Source organism: Tympanuchus pallidicinctus, unplaced genomic scaffold (assembly GCF_026119805.1).
Source record: "Tympanuchus pallidicinctus isolate F22 unplaced genomic scaffold, pur_lepc_1.0 scaffold8, whole genome shotgun sequence".
Classification (NCBI taxonomy): domain Eukaryota; kingdom Metazoa; phylum Chordata; class Aves; order Galliformes; family Phasianidae; genus Tympanuchus; species Tympanuchus pallidicinctus.
In genome coordinates, this window is record NW_026294802.1 from 14,417,009 (window position 1) to 14,432,703 (window position 15,695).

Consider the following 15,695-nt stretch of genomic DNA (forward strand, 5'->3'; position numbering starts at 1 on the left):
AGGAAAGATCTTTGTGATGGATTAAAGAATGTATTAAACAGCAAGTATTCATCTGCTTCAGTATACCTGGAAGTGTGCAATTCTATAAGGAAAAAGAAAAAGTATTTTGTAAACATTTCCAGCTGCGCAAAAAATGTAAAGCTGTTTGTTACAGAGATAAATTTCTCAGATATTAGGATTTTCATTCAACACTTCGCATCGCAGGGATAAAACAGAATTTAAGGAATGGAAAAGATGTTTAAAAATGTCTGGTTTTTTTTCTCTTTTTAGTGCTCATTAAAAGGAGGAAATAGTGATTCATGGATGAACCCCATATCCAAACAGTTTTCAAATATGGGCTTGCTAGTAAGTGAATTTTTATAAATTTAATACACAATTTGTAAAAAAGCTGTAAGTTTTAAATCAGTGAGATGATGGCTCACTTTCAAGCGTGTTACTTTTTACCCTGCATTTGCTTTGTAGGCATGTAGCTCTAATATCAGTAGTAGCTGGGTATCCAGAACTTCTTGCTAGTAAGAATGGTTCCTTGAAAATAAAAAAATAAGAAAAGCACCCACAAACTTACACACTTTAAAGCTGCTTTATGACAGTTGTAACTGGTGGCTTTTCATAAAGTGCTGTTCAGAACACTCCAGATAGAGGCCTCATGGTTACATCATCAGACGTCTATGATTTTCCAGGGCTCTTCAGCTTTCTGAAGCTCAGTCATTTCCCAGAGAAGCAGAGTTACAACGCTGTGTCTTAATTATTCTTACTAAGTAATGTGCAGCAGGGTCTGTTTTTAGGACAGAAAGAGCTCAATATTAAATGGTATTTAAGGATGAATTAGAAAGGTGAGGGATGTCACGGGGAGAAAAGACCAATCTACAAAGTAGTATATTATAAAAATACCAACACACAGAAATGCTGAGGAACTGATGTGGTCCCTGTGTCAAATATTTTACCGACTATTGCACCACCTGTAATACTCTGATGCAGGAGCAATAATACTTGCTAGCAAAAGATCATAATGTAGAGACTGTGTGAGAAGCCAGGGCTGCACAAACTGTCACTAAGAGGGTGAGGATTAGTTTGTACAAACTTTTGGCTGCAAGGCTCAAACTGAGTCTGCTGGACCGTAGATGCTTCTGAAAGCTATGGGAACACACTGTCCCAGACTGCCAACTGAAGAGTAACTTGGCAGTGCATTTCAAGATTTGATGACTGGACGGGTCATGGGGATGAGCTATCATTTTGGCCGCTATTTTCAGTGTTTCTTCCCTTGACCACTGGAACATGAGGACAGAGGTTCATTTCACAGAGCAGCTGTCTATCCATCTTTCTCTGTCTGTTTCTTGTGTTGTGTGTCTGGTTTCATTTCTGTAAACTCGCCACATACAGAGCTGAGGGGCTGGGATGAGGTGTGCCCAAACTGAAATCAGGAGTTTTTGTGTGCTAAATTATAGTTTAGAATGGAACTGCAGTTGGCACAAACATGTTTTTCCTTCATTACACCTTTAACCATCAAGGGCTCCTTTCAGAAACATCCCTCAGCATTTCAAAGAAGTCAGAACTGACTTTCTTTTTTCTTCCAGAGTCAAACTGAGGACATTCCAGGCAATAAGATGGACTTGTCTGTAGGTATGTATAATTTAATTTAATTGAAATATGAGACCACATGTAGTATTTTCATGTAGATGATATGCTGTCCTTTGAAAAGGTTTGATCCTTATTTTTTAGCACTCCCCATGAGAGAGGGGCATGGTCATAGATGCCATCTAATATCTTCGCTGCAAGCTTTGAATACTTACACAGCCAGTGCTAGAATGCAACGTTGGGATGTATACCTGTATAGAACACAACTGTAACCTGGGGAAGGGGCATCCTAAGAGACTGTATTGATTTATGCAGTTCATGTTCATGGTCAATATCAAGAAAGTGAGGGTCTTTCTTTCCTGTTGCTCTTGACAGTAGGACATTCCAATTAGCTTAGGTCCCTGGAGGTGATGCAAGTTAAGACTATCTCTGGTGATTTCTTCAGTTGCTTGCCTCAGGTTATTATGAATTATTTGCTCAGTAGAACCAGATTTTTCCCTATAGATAACCTCACCGCAAATCCTGCACTGCTTAAGTGGAGTGGAGCAAGGGGAAAGCGTGAACCTAAATGAGAAGTTGAATTTGACCACTTGGATTAACTGTATTACCTAATCCTATTTAATCACCTTGGAATTTGCCACGACTTTTTTCTTGGGCAGACTGTCTGCAAAGTAAACTGTCAGAATTTTTTTGTTCTTGAAATCAAGTTTGGTTTTACATTTTGTTTTTTTTCAGATTGTTTCTGAATAGTCGCTGACATTGTATTGTGGTAGAAATACCACACATTTCTGAACTCTTCTGCCGTTTGAGTTGTTTCCCTGCAAGATCCTTAGAGCATATATTAAAAGAAATGGTCCAATTTTAGAGTTTCTTTTTTTCTTTTTTATTGAGTCCTTTGGAGACTCAGTAAAGATAAAAACATAAACAGCACAGTCTTAGGTACTTAGAAACAGGAAGAAGGTCTCCTTCCTGTGTTCAGTCTACGGAATCTACAGAAGCAGGAAAGTTGCCTTATGTCCTTGCTTGCAAAGACAGACCTCGTCCAGTTAAAGTCAAATGAGTGAAGTAGTTTAAATTTTGTATATGTGGATCAGTGGCAGTGGGAAGGCATCTGGTCTGATGCTGACCCTCTTTGCACCAGAGCTGTCAACAGCATCAGCCACAGCTGTAGGCATCGCATCTTGCAATGGAATTGGGATTTTTCTCAACCAAAAAAGACTGATCGTTTGGATCATGCTTTAATCTTCATTGGTAGTGAAGTTGTAGATTTGCAATAATCGTACGTTTGGTATCAGCTCCAGTTTTAGTATTTTAATGCAATCTGAAGATTTTCAGTATCTCTTGGCTTAAAAAATATTGCTTTCTTAAAAGAGATGTTTTTCTGCTGCATCACACCGTATGGAAGATGAAAGGAAAGTTCCTTTTTCCACAAATTCTTTCTTCCTGTTAACAATTAAGGACTCCTTATCTTTTTATAGTAATTTATAGTTATGGGGAAAATAGCAGAACTTTTTTTCTATCCTCTTTGGCCTCTGCATTCAGACTCTGCTTGTGTCACATTTCTCTAAGTAGCCTGACTTACGCTGATTATAGTTCTTTTTATTCCTTGTCTCCAAATTAATTTGGATCCTTGAAACTTTCTGCTCTCGAGGATCTTAAAGCTATCAGACCTTGTGAGGAAGAGCCTTAGACACTCAGAATATTCAGTGAGAATGCTGCAGAAAGGTTGCATTATCTTGATGTGTTGCACATCTATTCTTTAACATGTCCGTTAATGGCAACATCTCTGATCCTAGATACATGTGTTTGTTATAGTTTGTATTCTATTTCAAAGAATAAGAATGTAACTGAGACTTTTCTACAGCTTTTGTGTTACTTTATTCTCTGCTTGGAAGTTCTGATCTTTTTTGCTTATGTTGCTTGTGAACAGTATAAGCTGTTTGCTCAGCTTATAATTACATCTAAACCTCAAAGGCTGGACTTTGTTATCAAGTAGTCTTGTTCTTCAACTGGATTTTGGTCATGTTTACAACATGCCAAGCTTTAGTAGCCAGATAGCTCCAGCTCAGTATTTTCCCAGTTCGTGGATAAATATGCATTGAACTCCATTAAATCTGCGCTTGGAGACCACGTGTATCAAAGAAAACGTAGGCTTTTGTATGCACAGAGTAACTTGGCTCTGATCATCACGCCTCTTAAAATAGGTCCAGTTGTCATAGTAATTGCCATAGTAATTCTTACTATGTGGGTCTCAGTCTTGTTTGAAAAATATGTTGCTTTGGTTGCAAGGTACTGTACTGTCCAAGAGAGAAAAGAAATGGATCAGTAGAATGCCTGAGGCAGATTTACTTGCCTGTTTGTTTGTTATCAGATCTCTTCAACAGGCAGCTTGTTGAACTTTGGAAATAGGAAATAGGATGCAGCTTTTATCTACTGACAAAAGTCCTGAGATGTGACGTTTGATACTACAGTAAGTAGCTTGTCAGGACCACTTAGTATTTTAACTTCTCATTCTGTTTGACAGCCACTTCTGTCTTCTTTCTTTAGTATATTAGAAGCAACCTCTGTAGATCATGAAATTCTCAACTCATCTGTAAAAACTGGGAAATTCATTTCCATTACTCTTGATTCAAATGCAGTTCATACTGTATACAACTGTAGATACGTAACAAAGCTGTAACCAGAGTGTAACAATTCAATATGGTTGCTGAGTAGTCATGGATATTGTGACTTAATGGCAAAAATATAAAACCAGTGTCTTTCTGATGTTTTAGTTTTTGTGGTCAATTAGAAAACATATTGCAAACATTTTTTTTTTCAGTATTACTTTTGCCACACTGGTTGTACTTTTTTTTTTTTTTTACCATATTGATACTTGTATGTATATACTTATGGATTTTTTTTTCCTTTATGCTGAGTGCATGTGGTGAGAAAGGTATTCTTAATACCTTCTTTTCTTCATCAGGCATGGAAATTGATCTTTCAAGCTCTTGTTTCATCTTCTGGTTCTCACAGTGTCTCTTAGAGCTGTTAGCAGTGAGGAGAAAAAATCTGCTGAAGTGTCTTCTTTTACAAAGATGATAAAACATTTAACCTGTTCGACAGTTCTTCATGTCGATGATATTTGCTTGTGCCTAAGTGTTCTTGCTAATTGCAGAGGTGATAGGTCACTGTTCTTGTGATAAATGATGTTGAAGTCATCTGAGAAGATGAAGCTGGATCAACTCTCAAGGCTGTACTGAAAACAAAAACCCATGTAATTAGTGGTTGATTTCATAGGTCCTTGGCAGTAGGAGACCTATAAATATTAACAGTGTGCAATAGGACATTAACAGGAGATACTGCCTTTGAGAATCTTTTTTGAGAAGGTAAGTATTTCCAGGATTTTACAATCATTAGTTGTCTGCTGTGTATAATAAAGACTTCAGCGTTTGTCAGTGGTAGGATAACATATCCATCACCAAGTTCCTTTATTAAAGTCAGAAGTTTTGGCTAAATATGGTGACAGGCTTTTTGAACTATTCTTGTAAAGGCCATCTGTTCTACTAAACACAATTATTTAAAACCGAAAATACAAATAAAGCTTGGTTCTACCACTTTGCTTAGATTTTGAAATTAATATGTTTTCCATTTACTTCAGCATAACACTGCTCATCTGATCCAAGTGCCAAGTATGACAGAAAGAATTGTTCTTTGACCGCGTTGCATGTAAGGCAGCAACTTCCTTTGGTCAGGACTTGGCTGATGATATACTTGTAAAGAAAGATGTCTTGTCCACTGCGAGTGGTAGTTTCCTCATCTGTTATTAACATCTCTTTCTCATGCTTCACTGCATTACTCAGTAAACAATGTCAGGAGACTTGAAGTTGTTTGAAAAGCATCTCTTTCAGGTTGTATAATTGCTACAGGCTGAGAGAGATTGATTACTTGGTGCAGGGAAGTTATGGTAGACCAGTAGATTGTTGTTGTTCAAGGATTGAGTTCACATTACTGCAGGAGAATTTTGACCAAATTATTCATACTTCCCTGAATTGGTTTGTTCAGTCTTAAAACTTCCTCCTTTATTTTTTCAGCATCCTTTGGTGAGAACTGTTTGCTGTACTAAATTAGAAGATAAATCTGATTTATACAAGATGTAAATAAGACAAATCTGATCTTACAGACTTTTTCTTTGGCCGTGAACCTGATGTTATGCAAGGCATTGGATATGATTGGCACTAATTATGCTTTCTTTGTTCTTTTCTGCAGGTGGTCTCCCAGATAAGAAGTTTGAGGTAGATAAACGAGCCATGAATCTCGGGGATTTTAATGACATAATGAGAAAGGATCGATCTGGGTTCCGTCCACCTAATTCCAAAGACATGGGAACCACAGATAGTGGGCCTTATTTTGAGAAGGTGAGAGAAATATCTTTAGATAAATTAAAATCAGTATTTGAGGTAATAGTTTTAATCCTACTCCTCTGGAAGCACTAAAGATCCGGTCACCATGGATGAACTCAACAATAAAAGGTGTGAGGGAGTTATGTTTGTAGAATGGATGTGTTTATAAAACAGAGGAGTCAGGTATGTACAAACAAGCTAAATTATCTAGGTAGAAAGATGCTTTTTATTTTAGAATAGACTTTTTTTTAAAAATGATCAGGAAGGAATTCTTTTGTTTTTCTTGGAAGGGTAAATTACTGGTAGTAATGAAATTCATTACAGGTTTCATCACAGTGATTCTTTTGGTTACTGACTACAGTTATCTACTGTAAAAAAGATTGGTTTTAGATCTAAGTAAACATAAGTAATCACAGTCTTCCACGTTTTTTTTCTGCTTTGATATCTGTGATGCATTGGAAACAACCCTTCTAAATTCTGCAAGCCTTTTTTCTGTATGTCTGTGTGCTGTGAGCTTCTGTATGACATCTGTTTCTCTGTGACATCTGTTGTATGTTACGTTAGCGTTTCTTTCATATTCTTGCCCGTTTTAAGTAGAAGCTTTCACTGTTGTTACCAAATATTAATTGTTTCACATTATGAATTGGAGATTGTCCAATAGATTCAGAATGTTTGTTGTTGTGTTTTTTTAAATACATTTTATAATATGTAAAGTGGGAAAAAATATGTAAAAATTCTGTAGGTGTGTTAATGTCTGAGTTTTTGGTTTTTTTTTTTTTTAAACTCCTCCATTTTGGTATAACAGGCCAAAAACAGTTTTGTCAACTCCCTCTGGTGGCCCATTTAATAAATACCACTAGCAAACCTTACGCTTTCCAAACAGTTTATGTTCATAGGTATATGCTAATATTGGGAGTTAACTGAAGATGTGTTTGTTTCCGTAGTGGTAGCAGCCATTAGTGCAACAGACATCTCAAAATGTTTTTCTTAGAAGAAAACTTCTAGGGATTTATTGATCATCTCCTTGGACCAGAATTGTGATTGTTAAGTGGTCGTTTGAGTCTGAACTTTTGTCCGTGTAATTGCTATTACAAATTAACTTTGCTTCTTCCTAGTCACTCACCGTCCCTCTTTTTCTCCTCTTGCATTCTATTGCTTCACTAACCAACTCCTGCTGTTGGCTTCAGCTGACTTTGCCTTTCTCCAATCAAGATGGGTGCCTTGGGGATGAGGCTCCCTGCTCTCCCTTCTCCCCTTCTCCCAGCTACAAGCTGTCTCCCTCTGGTTCCACACTATCCAACGTCGGCCTTGGAGCAATCGGCTCAGGGCTCAGTCCCCAAAACTACGCTGCTAGACAAGTAAGCAGGCCACCTTATAAGATGCGTTGTTAATATGGCTGCAACCTGGGCTTAATCCTGGTTAGTTGGTTGCTTGCACTTGTTCTCCTACCAAATAAACAAATAACAAATTTCAGTTATATCAAACCACCCACTTTGGTTCCTGTCATCAAAATGTATTCTTTCTGGTTTTGTTGGCCTCTTACTTACTGAATCGCAGTGCAGCAGCAGACAGATTTATTTTTCAGAAGTCGTGAAGTTAGTTAGTGAAGAACCACGTGTTGATGTTTTAAAATCTATTTAGAGGCTGTTGATTTGCCCCACCAGCCTCCCACACTGAATTTTTCCAGACTGCCCAATAACCTCATGTGTAGAAATTTTCTTTTAAAATGTTGCAGTCCTTTTGCATAGTGCCTGTTCCTTCCTCCCTTCCCTGCAGAGCGTAGAAAGGACTGATTTTAGCAGCGTTTAAAAATGATTGAAGTAGCAGTGGTTTTGTTCTGTGCGTGGAGAAATGGCAGGGAAGAAATGGAGTGGTTGGTTATAGTTGGGACAATTCCTTGATGCTGTGTTTTGCATTGTACAAGGAGAAAACATTGCAGGAATGCTAGGAAATAAAGAATAGAACTGAGTATTACAACTGGACTAGCTTATATAGTCATGTGCCTGACATGATGGTGTTTCTGTGTGTCGTCTCTCTGTTTCTATGTGATGCAGTGTTGAACATCAGATTAAATCCAGAATTTGTAGACATGTTCTCAAATTCAGTGTCTGGAACTCCACTGAGCTTTAGAGAAAGCTGAAAGTGTAGCAGCAGCTCCAAGCTTCTCAAAAAATTTGATGCGCAGTTGATCCCAGTGAGATTTTTCCAGAATACAGGCGTCTCTGTCTCTTGGGATTTTTTTCTTTTTTGTCTATCCTCCTGCTGCACGCTCAGTACGGCATGCTGAGCTGCTTCTGAAAGAGGAGATGTATTGAGAAGATGCAGTGCAGGTGGATGAGGCGATCCACAGTGTACCAGGACAGAATTAGAATGAGAGACTTGTGTTTTAGCAAAAGGATAGTGGAGAATGCACAGCATTCCAGCTGAAGGGGGGCAAAACTTATGAAATTCTGACATACGGGGGAAGGAAGGGTTTTGGAGAAGACCTCCAAGACTTCAGTTTGAAGAAAGATGAACTTACATTGGATACAGTGATGTTGGTATGGAGAGAGAACAGAACGATGGCTGAGGGTTTAAAAAGTACTGTTTAGAAGCCACAGTGTATGACAGAAGCAGGTATGGATCAAGGGATTCTTGTATACAGTGGAGAAGGAGAGTTGCTGAAGGTCTTGGAGAAGAAAGGACAGGATCATGGCATGTAAGGACTTTTAGAGTACAGGGGAGAAGTGTGTTGGCTTCTGTTTTTAGAAACAACATGCACAGCTGCACATGTAGGAGACTGTCCATAACATCTCCTGTGGCTTTTTGTTGAAAGATGTTAGAAAAAGTGCTTGGAGTCTGAAATAATGGAACATAATCACAAGTTCTCTTGGTCTTTCTGTGCAGTAGGATTTACTGCTACAGAAGTTCCTTTAAAAAGACGAAACTGTTCTCATTAAAAAAATCTAAAGAAACAGCAAGTGTTCTTTCTACTTAAGGAAAAAAATCACTAGGAGAGGTTTTTTTTCTTATTTGAGAGTTTATCTACTCTTCACCTTATTCTTTAATAAGAGGGAAAAATAGGAAAACAAAAAATTCTCAATCCAGAATGCTGAATATTTCACATCACAGGGAAATTTTTCATGACAATGCTGAGTTCTGATTTGTTAGTGGAAAGCCCTCAGCGAAAGTAACAGACTTGAGTGATGACAGCCTAGTGTGATAAAATACCTCACTTTTCTGAAACAGTGGCCCAAAATTCTCACTGACAGTCTTCCCATACTTCTAAGCTAGTGGAATGTTTTTTGAGCTTGTTCTTTGTACTTGGTTTCTGTTTCCTAACATGTTACATGCGAAATACAAAACACAAACTTAGTCATGTGCTTTGAAATACACGAACATGACTGTTCAATGTAGAAGAGAAAGAGCCTGCATCTTGAAAATGTAGTACGGCGGTCTTCATGCAGGTGCAGCACTACTGATTTAGGGCAGACATTTCAGTAGTTCAAACAATACTCTGTTGAAGTCAGTACTTGCCTCATTATTTATAAATAGCTAGTAGCATAGATACCCATTATTCTGAAGAATTCTTCTCACTACTGCTTTAATTTTATAGGGTGGCAATCATGGTTTGTTTGGAAACAGCACAGCACAATCGAGGGGCATGCACACACCAGTGCAGCCACTAAATCCTTCCCCCAATATCCGGGCGCAAGTGCCTCCCCAATTTCTTTCTCCCCAGGTAAGGAATTTAAAGTAACTGGTTACTTGTAAAGAAAAGAAAAAAGAAAGCAAAGGAAGGAGCTACAGCCTTCAGTGCACATCATTGAGATTGTCATAGTCTTGATGTTAAGAAACAGAAAACGTAGATAAAAGTTTTAACCACTTTCAACTGTGAATTTTATATTCATTGAGAGATGAAATTCTGCAGAAGAATTAGCCTTCTGTCATTTCAAGGCAGTGGGTTGTAAGCACTCTCTACCAGTATTATAAAACTCAGGGTGAATTCAGAAATCCTGTGTCTTGCATAGAGTTTTGGGAAGTATTCAAAAGTCAAACTCAAGAGAAAGAATAAAAAGTTCTCTGAAGTGTGACAAACTGCTTAATTTTTTTCAAGCAGGTTTGTCTCAAGCTTTGTGTTTCAGTTACATTGCAGAACTCTTATTGAAGACTTGAGGCTCTCAAACCGCACAAGTTCAGCTTTTCTTTGCACTTGGTGAATACTTTTGGAGATTATCTTGAGTACCTGTGTAGCTCAAATATGCAGGAAGAAATAGGGGGATTCTTCTCCACCAACTCCTGTCTTTTACTATAGCTTATTCAGCATACACAGAAATTAACTCTTTCTGTGAGGCACTGTTTCTTTGCTACAGTGACTGCCTGAATGCCTTTCTTTTTCCTTGTCAAGCAGTACGTTTTTAATGTGATAATGCAGTACTGTGATTACTGGTTAGCTGCGTACGTATCAGGATTTTACTCTACTGTAGTCTCTAGTAACTAATTGGTTGGGGGAGGAACCTTTGTGTGTGTGTGTGTGTGTGTGTGTCTGCATCTGCACATGTAATATTGTATATTGTCAATTGAGTGAGATTCACTCTGCTCAAGCCATAGACTGTGCATGTTTAAATGTCATGTGTTAAGAAATCTGTAATGTCTTTCTCCAAACACCATTTAAAATTGGTGTCCTATCTATTCTTCTGTATAGATACTTCCATTTCATTGTCTTATCCTGTAGCAGTGTATTTCTTGAGGATATCTAATTGGTTTCCATGCAGGTTTCGGCCTCCATGCTCAAACAGTTCCCCAACAGTGGCTTGAATCCAGGTCTTTTCAATGTGGGGCCCCAGCTTTCTCCGCAACAGATTGCCATGCTGAGCCAGCTTCCACAGATTCCCCAGTTTCAATTGGTAAGTAGCTAATTATCTTGTGAAACAGACTGTTTGCAAATTGTCTGCTGAGTTTTCTTTTTACATCGATTCTGATTCTGTTTTGTTCTACTGATGCTGTGATTTTTTTGTACAAGTATTTCCTGCTCGTTGTATGTGAAAATAGAGCCCTCTTAGAGGCCAGCAGATAATCTGAGCAGCCCTGTTATTATTGGGTCCGTTGTCATGGGTTGGTAATGATTCTGAGCCATGTCTTTGTATATTGAAAGCAGTTGGCTGATTTTTTTTTTATGAAATTTTCTTCAGACTTGTAGTCTCAGTGGCAGCAATAAAGGGAGTACTGCCCATGCTCTTGCATGATATAAAGTTAGAAACAGTTAAAAGAGATAATATTTTTGTAAAGCTTTTGTTGTTAATTTTATTTCATTGTGAGGGATGAGGAATGATTTGCCTCTGCCTGAGTTCTGAGTTAAGCGTTGGCTGGTGGTCAGCTCCTGGCAGTTAGATTTCCCTTCAAGTGCTTTGAATTTTCACCCTTCCCACCCCCCACTTGTCTTGCAGGCGTGTCAGCTCCTCCTTCAGCAGCAGCAGCAGCAGCAGCTGTTACAGAGCCAGAGGAAGTTATCTCAAGCTGTGCGACAGCAGCAGGAGCAACAGGTGGGGCACTGTTTCTGTCAGTCATGTGAAAGCATGAAGTGTACTAACACTGTACGTGTCAGAGATCACAGGCCTTTGAATCTTTTTCAGATTGTTTCTTCAGTACCATCCCTGTTTTTGTATGTTTTTGCAGATTGCTCGTATGGTGAGTGCCCTCCAGCAGCAGCAGCAGAGGCAGCCTGGCATGAAGCATTCACCATCCCACCCTGTTGGGCCTAAGCCACATATAGACAGCATGGTACCCAATCCTTTGAATGTAGGTCTTTCAGATTTACAGAGCAAAGGACAAATACCTGGATACGGTTCAGGTAAGTGCTCCCATGGAATGAGTAATTTATATGTAATCACTAGAGCAAAGGTTACAAGAAATGTGAGCTCTTGGTAAAACTGCATAATTTTTACTACAGACAGCATGTCACAGTGTACCATAAGTGGCATGCCGACTTAACAGGCTCATTGTAATGTTACTTTTCAAACATTCCATTTGTTAATGCTTGAATTCTACCTTATTTATATTGCAGGGCCTCCACATTTGAGGACTTTTAAACAAAAAAGCAGCAAATGATAATGGCTTGTTGGTTTTGTTTCACAGGCTTTGGCTCAAGCAGCATGGATTATGGCATGGTGGGAGGGAAAGAAGCTGGAACAGAATCCCGCTTTAAACAGTGGACTATGATGGAAGGGCTGCCCTCTGTGGCTTCACAAGATGCCAATATGCACAAAAATGGTGAGAGATTGGCTGTATTGGGAGTGCTCTTACGGTATCATCTCACCAGAGGTGAAATAGCTCAGGTGTAACTGCTTCCAGCTAGTTCACATCTGACCTCATTACTGTGCATCTTAACTATTTCTGGTTTTAGCATTCCATATTCTCATAAAGACTCCTACCTTTCCAGTGTGTAAACGTGTCTTTTTAATGCTTCAGGTGCAATAGTGCCCCCTGGAAAGGCTCGCGGAGGATCGCCCTACAACCAGTTTGACATAATTCAGGGCGACCCGCTGGGTGGCCATGCAGGCCCTGCTGGTGATAGTTGGTTACCTGCCAAATCTCCGCCGACGAGCAAGATCGGAAGCAAATCCAGCAACGCCAGCTGGCCTCCAGGTATTACATGAGGGCAGGGATTACGTCCCACCTTTATAGTAAATGTGCTGGGATCTTTCCTCAGTAACCACTGTAAGGAAAGTACTTGGTTGGCTTATCACATTTTTTTAAAATGTCCTGCGTATTAAAACATAAATGTTGAATTTCCAGTTAAAAAGATGTCTGAGCTGAATATGGATTAACTGATAAATATGAGCTAACTGATGAGTTGCCTGATTAGTATTTTGTTTCCATGAGTTGAACCCTCGCAGTTCCGTGACTTAAGGAAATTTTCATCTAACGTTTGTCCATAAAATGCATAATACCAGCTCCTTCCTTTTATATTCATTCCTTACTTGTGTTTTATTACACTGACACAGGATTTAAGAATTCTAATAGTAGTATGGAATCAGAACGCAGAAGATACAAAAACTGCTTTCTTGTGGTAATGGGAAAAGGATTTTCCTCTCCTGGCTTTTTTTATTCGACAGTACACAAACTTTCCCTTTCAGAAGTTATTTATAAATATGATCTGCAGTGGAGCGCAGGGCTTCTTTTGCCAGCAGTATTGGTGTAAAATGTATATGCTGTGCTATTTACTGTGATTCATTTTTTGTTGTGTTTGTTTATGCTGTGTAAAGGATAGAAGGGTGATAGTGTATTTCAGTACTTTTCAGCAGTCTTTTGGATTGAGCAGAAGTTTCGTTGATTTACAGGCACTGGCATATTCTTTAAGTCTTGTAGAGTTTCATTGGCAGAATTTTTTGCCCACTAGAAAACTCAAGAATATCTAAGAAAAGTGTGTGTGTATTTAAACACATTATTATCTACATAAAAGAGTTGTTAAACCCAAAGTGGTGCCCCTGTTGTTATATGGATCAATCACCAGTATTGTTCAGCAAGTAGCAGGATGCACTGATTTTTTTCTATGCCTGGAGAAGTCTTAAATTCCAAGTAAACATTCCTTGCTGCTAATCCTTTGCTGTGTACCCACTCGAGCACAAAGAAGTAAAGGTACAGGTACATCTTGTGGTGAACAGTAGTACAGGCCTTGCATTAAAAAGCCTAGAAATCTGTGCTACTGATACAAAACAGCTAGAAGATTACAAAAAGTAGGTAGAGCTTTTAATGTGAGAAACTTTCAGTGTCTAACTGGTAAGAAAATGTTTTTTGATGAGGTGATGCAGTTAAAGAATTAGCTACCTCAACAGTGTCTGCACATGTACAACTTTTCAGACCACTGACTGCTTTCTGTAGCAGTATATTTACATTACATTGCTGTCAGCCTGGCTGCTCATAGGGGGTTTCTTGAACTGGAGTTAATGTTCATAATGTCAGGAATCCCCAAGGCTTAATTCTTTTCAGGACCTGTCTCCTAGGCTCATTGGTTACTTAAAAAAAACCCACAGGTTGAGAAGGTTCCCATATAAACCACCTGAGAAACACAGCACTGCTTGAGATACTGGAAGAGGGATGTGAGTATCCACTCTGCTGTGTTCCAGGGTTTTGAAGCGACTGTTGGCTCTGACAAGATTATTAGAACCAGAATTCTGTTACAGAAGCAAGGCACTGAATAGCTGTTCTTTGTCCCTGTTCTGTGACTTTGAGCTTCCTTAGTGATGCTTGCAGTCCTGCTGTCAGTGATATGTAAACTTTTTGCTATTATTTACTGCCTCACACTGAGAGAGGATAGCTGGTGTTCATGAATCCTGAACGTAAACTGTCACTGGGATCATGAGTACCATCCCTCATCTCCTGTGTAAATTAGTAGCTCTTGACTGTGATTGTAGACTTCAGGTAGGAGATATTGAGGGCTTTGTCATGTGGCTTTTAGGTACTAGTCACTTTGTTGTTACCACTGTCATGAGGTCCATAGACTACTGGGACAAATGTTACTGTCCCATAACCATCATCCATTTAAGCTGTTTCATGGCTTTGTTAGCTTTTTTGGCCTCCTTGAGAGGAAAAAAGTACCTATAATCATGATCTACCTTATCAACAGCCCTGATTAAGGATAAAGCTCCGAGGTTATTGTAACCTCGTGAGTCCTTTTTCTGTCTAGGCTTGCAGATGAGGCTCACTGTCAGATCCTGGTATGGAAATTTTCTTCACAGTGTTGAGAAACAAGTTGTTAATAAAAACGAGTTTACAGGAGGGAACCTCTTGAAATGCATGTGAGTTTCCTTTGAGTGAATACGCAGTGATCATTCAGCTTTTACCCTGATCTCAGCTTTCATATTTTCTTACTGAATGCCATCTACTGCAAAAATTCTGCCGTTCAGGACAGCAGTATTTGTTCAGCACTAAGATGAATGAAATCATGCCCGATCAAACTGGTCTCTCAGGTGGAGATGAGAGCAAGTTTTGCTGCGCTGATCAGAGTAATGTCTTTAGATTACATCACACAAGCTTGCATACCTAGATAACACTATTTTATAATTTCCTCATAGAGGAATTGTACAGTTGTGTGCTCCAGGCATATTTGTTTTGATGATGTTTTTCTAATAATCCTATACTTGAACTGTTCAGGAGATGGTTTCAGATACAATCCAGAGAAATGTACTTCATGTTTTCTTTACAATATAGAAATATGAGAGTTTTGCTATGGGGACTGTTCATGGATGCCCATGAGATAACTGTCATTCCGGAAGGATAGTTTGGAAATTTGTCAGTATGCTGAAGTTCACAGAAAACTCTTCTAGCAGCCTATCACAAAATACTGTGTATACTTGTAATACTGTACAAAATACTGTTGATTCCCCTCCCCTCCATAGGCTGCCTTTAGGTACTGAAAGGCTGCCATGAGGTCACCCCGCAGCCTTCTTTTCTCCAGGCTGAACAAGCCCAGCTCCCTCAGCCTGTCCTCATAAGGGAGGTGCTCCAGCCCCCTGATCATCCTTGTGGCTCTCCTCTGGACCCTCTCCAACAGCTCCCTGTCTTTTTTGTACTGCGGGCTCCACAGTTGGACGCAGTATTCCAGGTGGGGCCTTACAAGAGCAGAGTAGAGGGACATTTTGTATCCTAACCTTTGTTTATAGATTCTTTGTCTTGGAACAGAGAAAATCTTTTTGACTAGACCTGAGAATCTGCATTCAGTGGTCTTTAAGCATAAGGTGATCCTTCCCTTCGGGGGAC

General features: G+C 39.1%; 1 protein-coding gene across 11 annotated transcripts in view; it reads left to right on the forward strand.

Annotated features, from left to right (window-relative positions):
• TNRC6B (trinucleotide repeat containing adaptor 6B) overlaps window positions 1–15,695 on the forward strand; it is a 140,169-nt gene that overhangs the window by 102,760 nt on the left and 21,714 nt on the right. For 10 of the 11 annotated variants that reach the window (XM_052669452.1, XM_052669462.1, XM_052669454.1 and 7 more), the window contains 9 exons: window positions 271–345; window positions 1,575–1,620; window positions 5,824–5,972; window positions 9,553–9,678; window positions 10,712–10,843; window positions 11,384–11,479; window positions 11,613–11,787; window positions 12,072–12,206; window positions 12,405–12,581. In XM_052669452.1, coding sequence (XP_052525412.1) covers window positions 271–345; window positions 1,575–1,620; window positions 5,824–5,972; window positions 9,553–9,678; window positions 10,712–10,843; window positions 11,384–11,479; window positions 11,613–11,787; window positions 12,072–12,206; window positions 12,405–12,581 — 1,111 coding nt within the window. Of the gene's footprint in view, window positions 1–270; window positions 346–1,574; window positions 1,621–5,823; window positions 5,973–7,144; window positions 7,316–9,552; window positions 9,679–10,711; window positions 10,844–11,383; window positions 11,480–11,612; window positions 11,788–12,071; window positions 12,207–12,404; window positions 12,582–15,695 lie in introns of all 11 variants that reach the window. The other variant, XM_052669461.1, reaches the window with a different exon arrangement.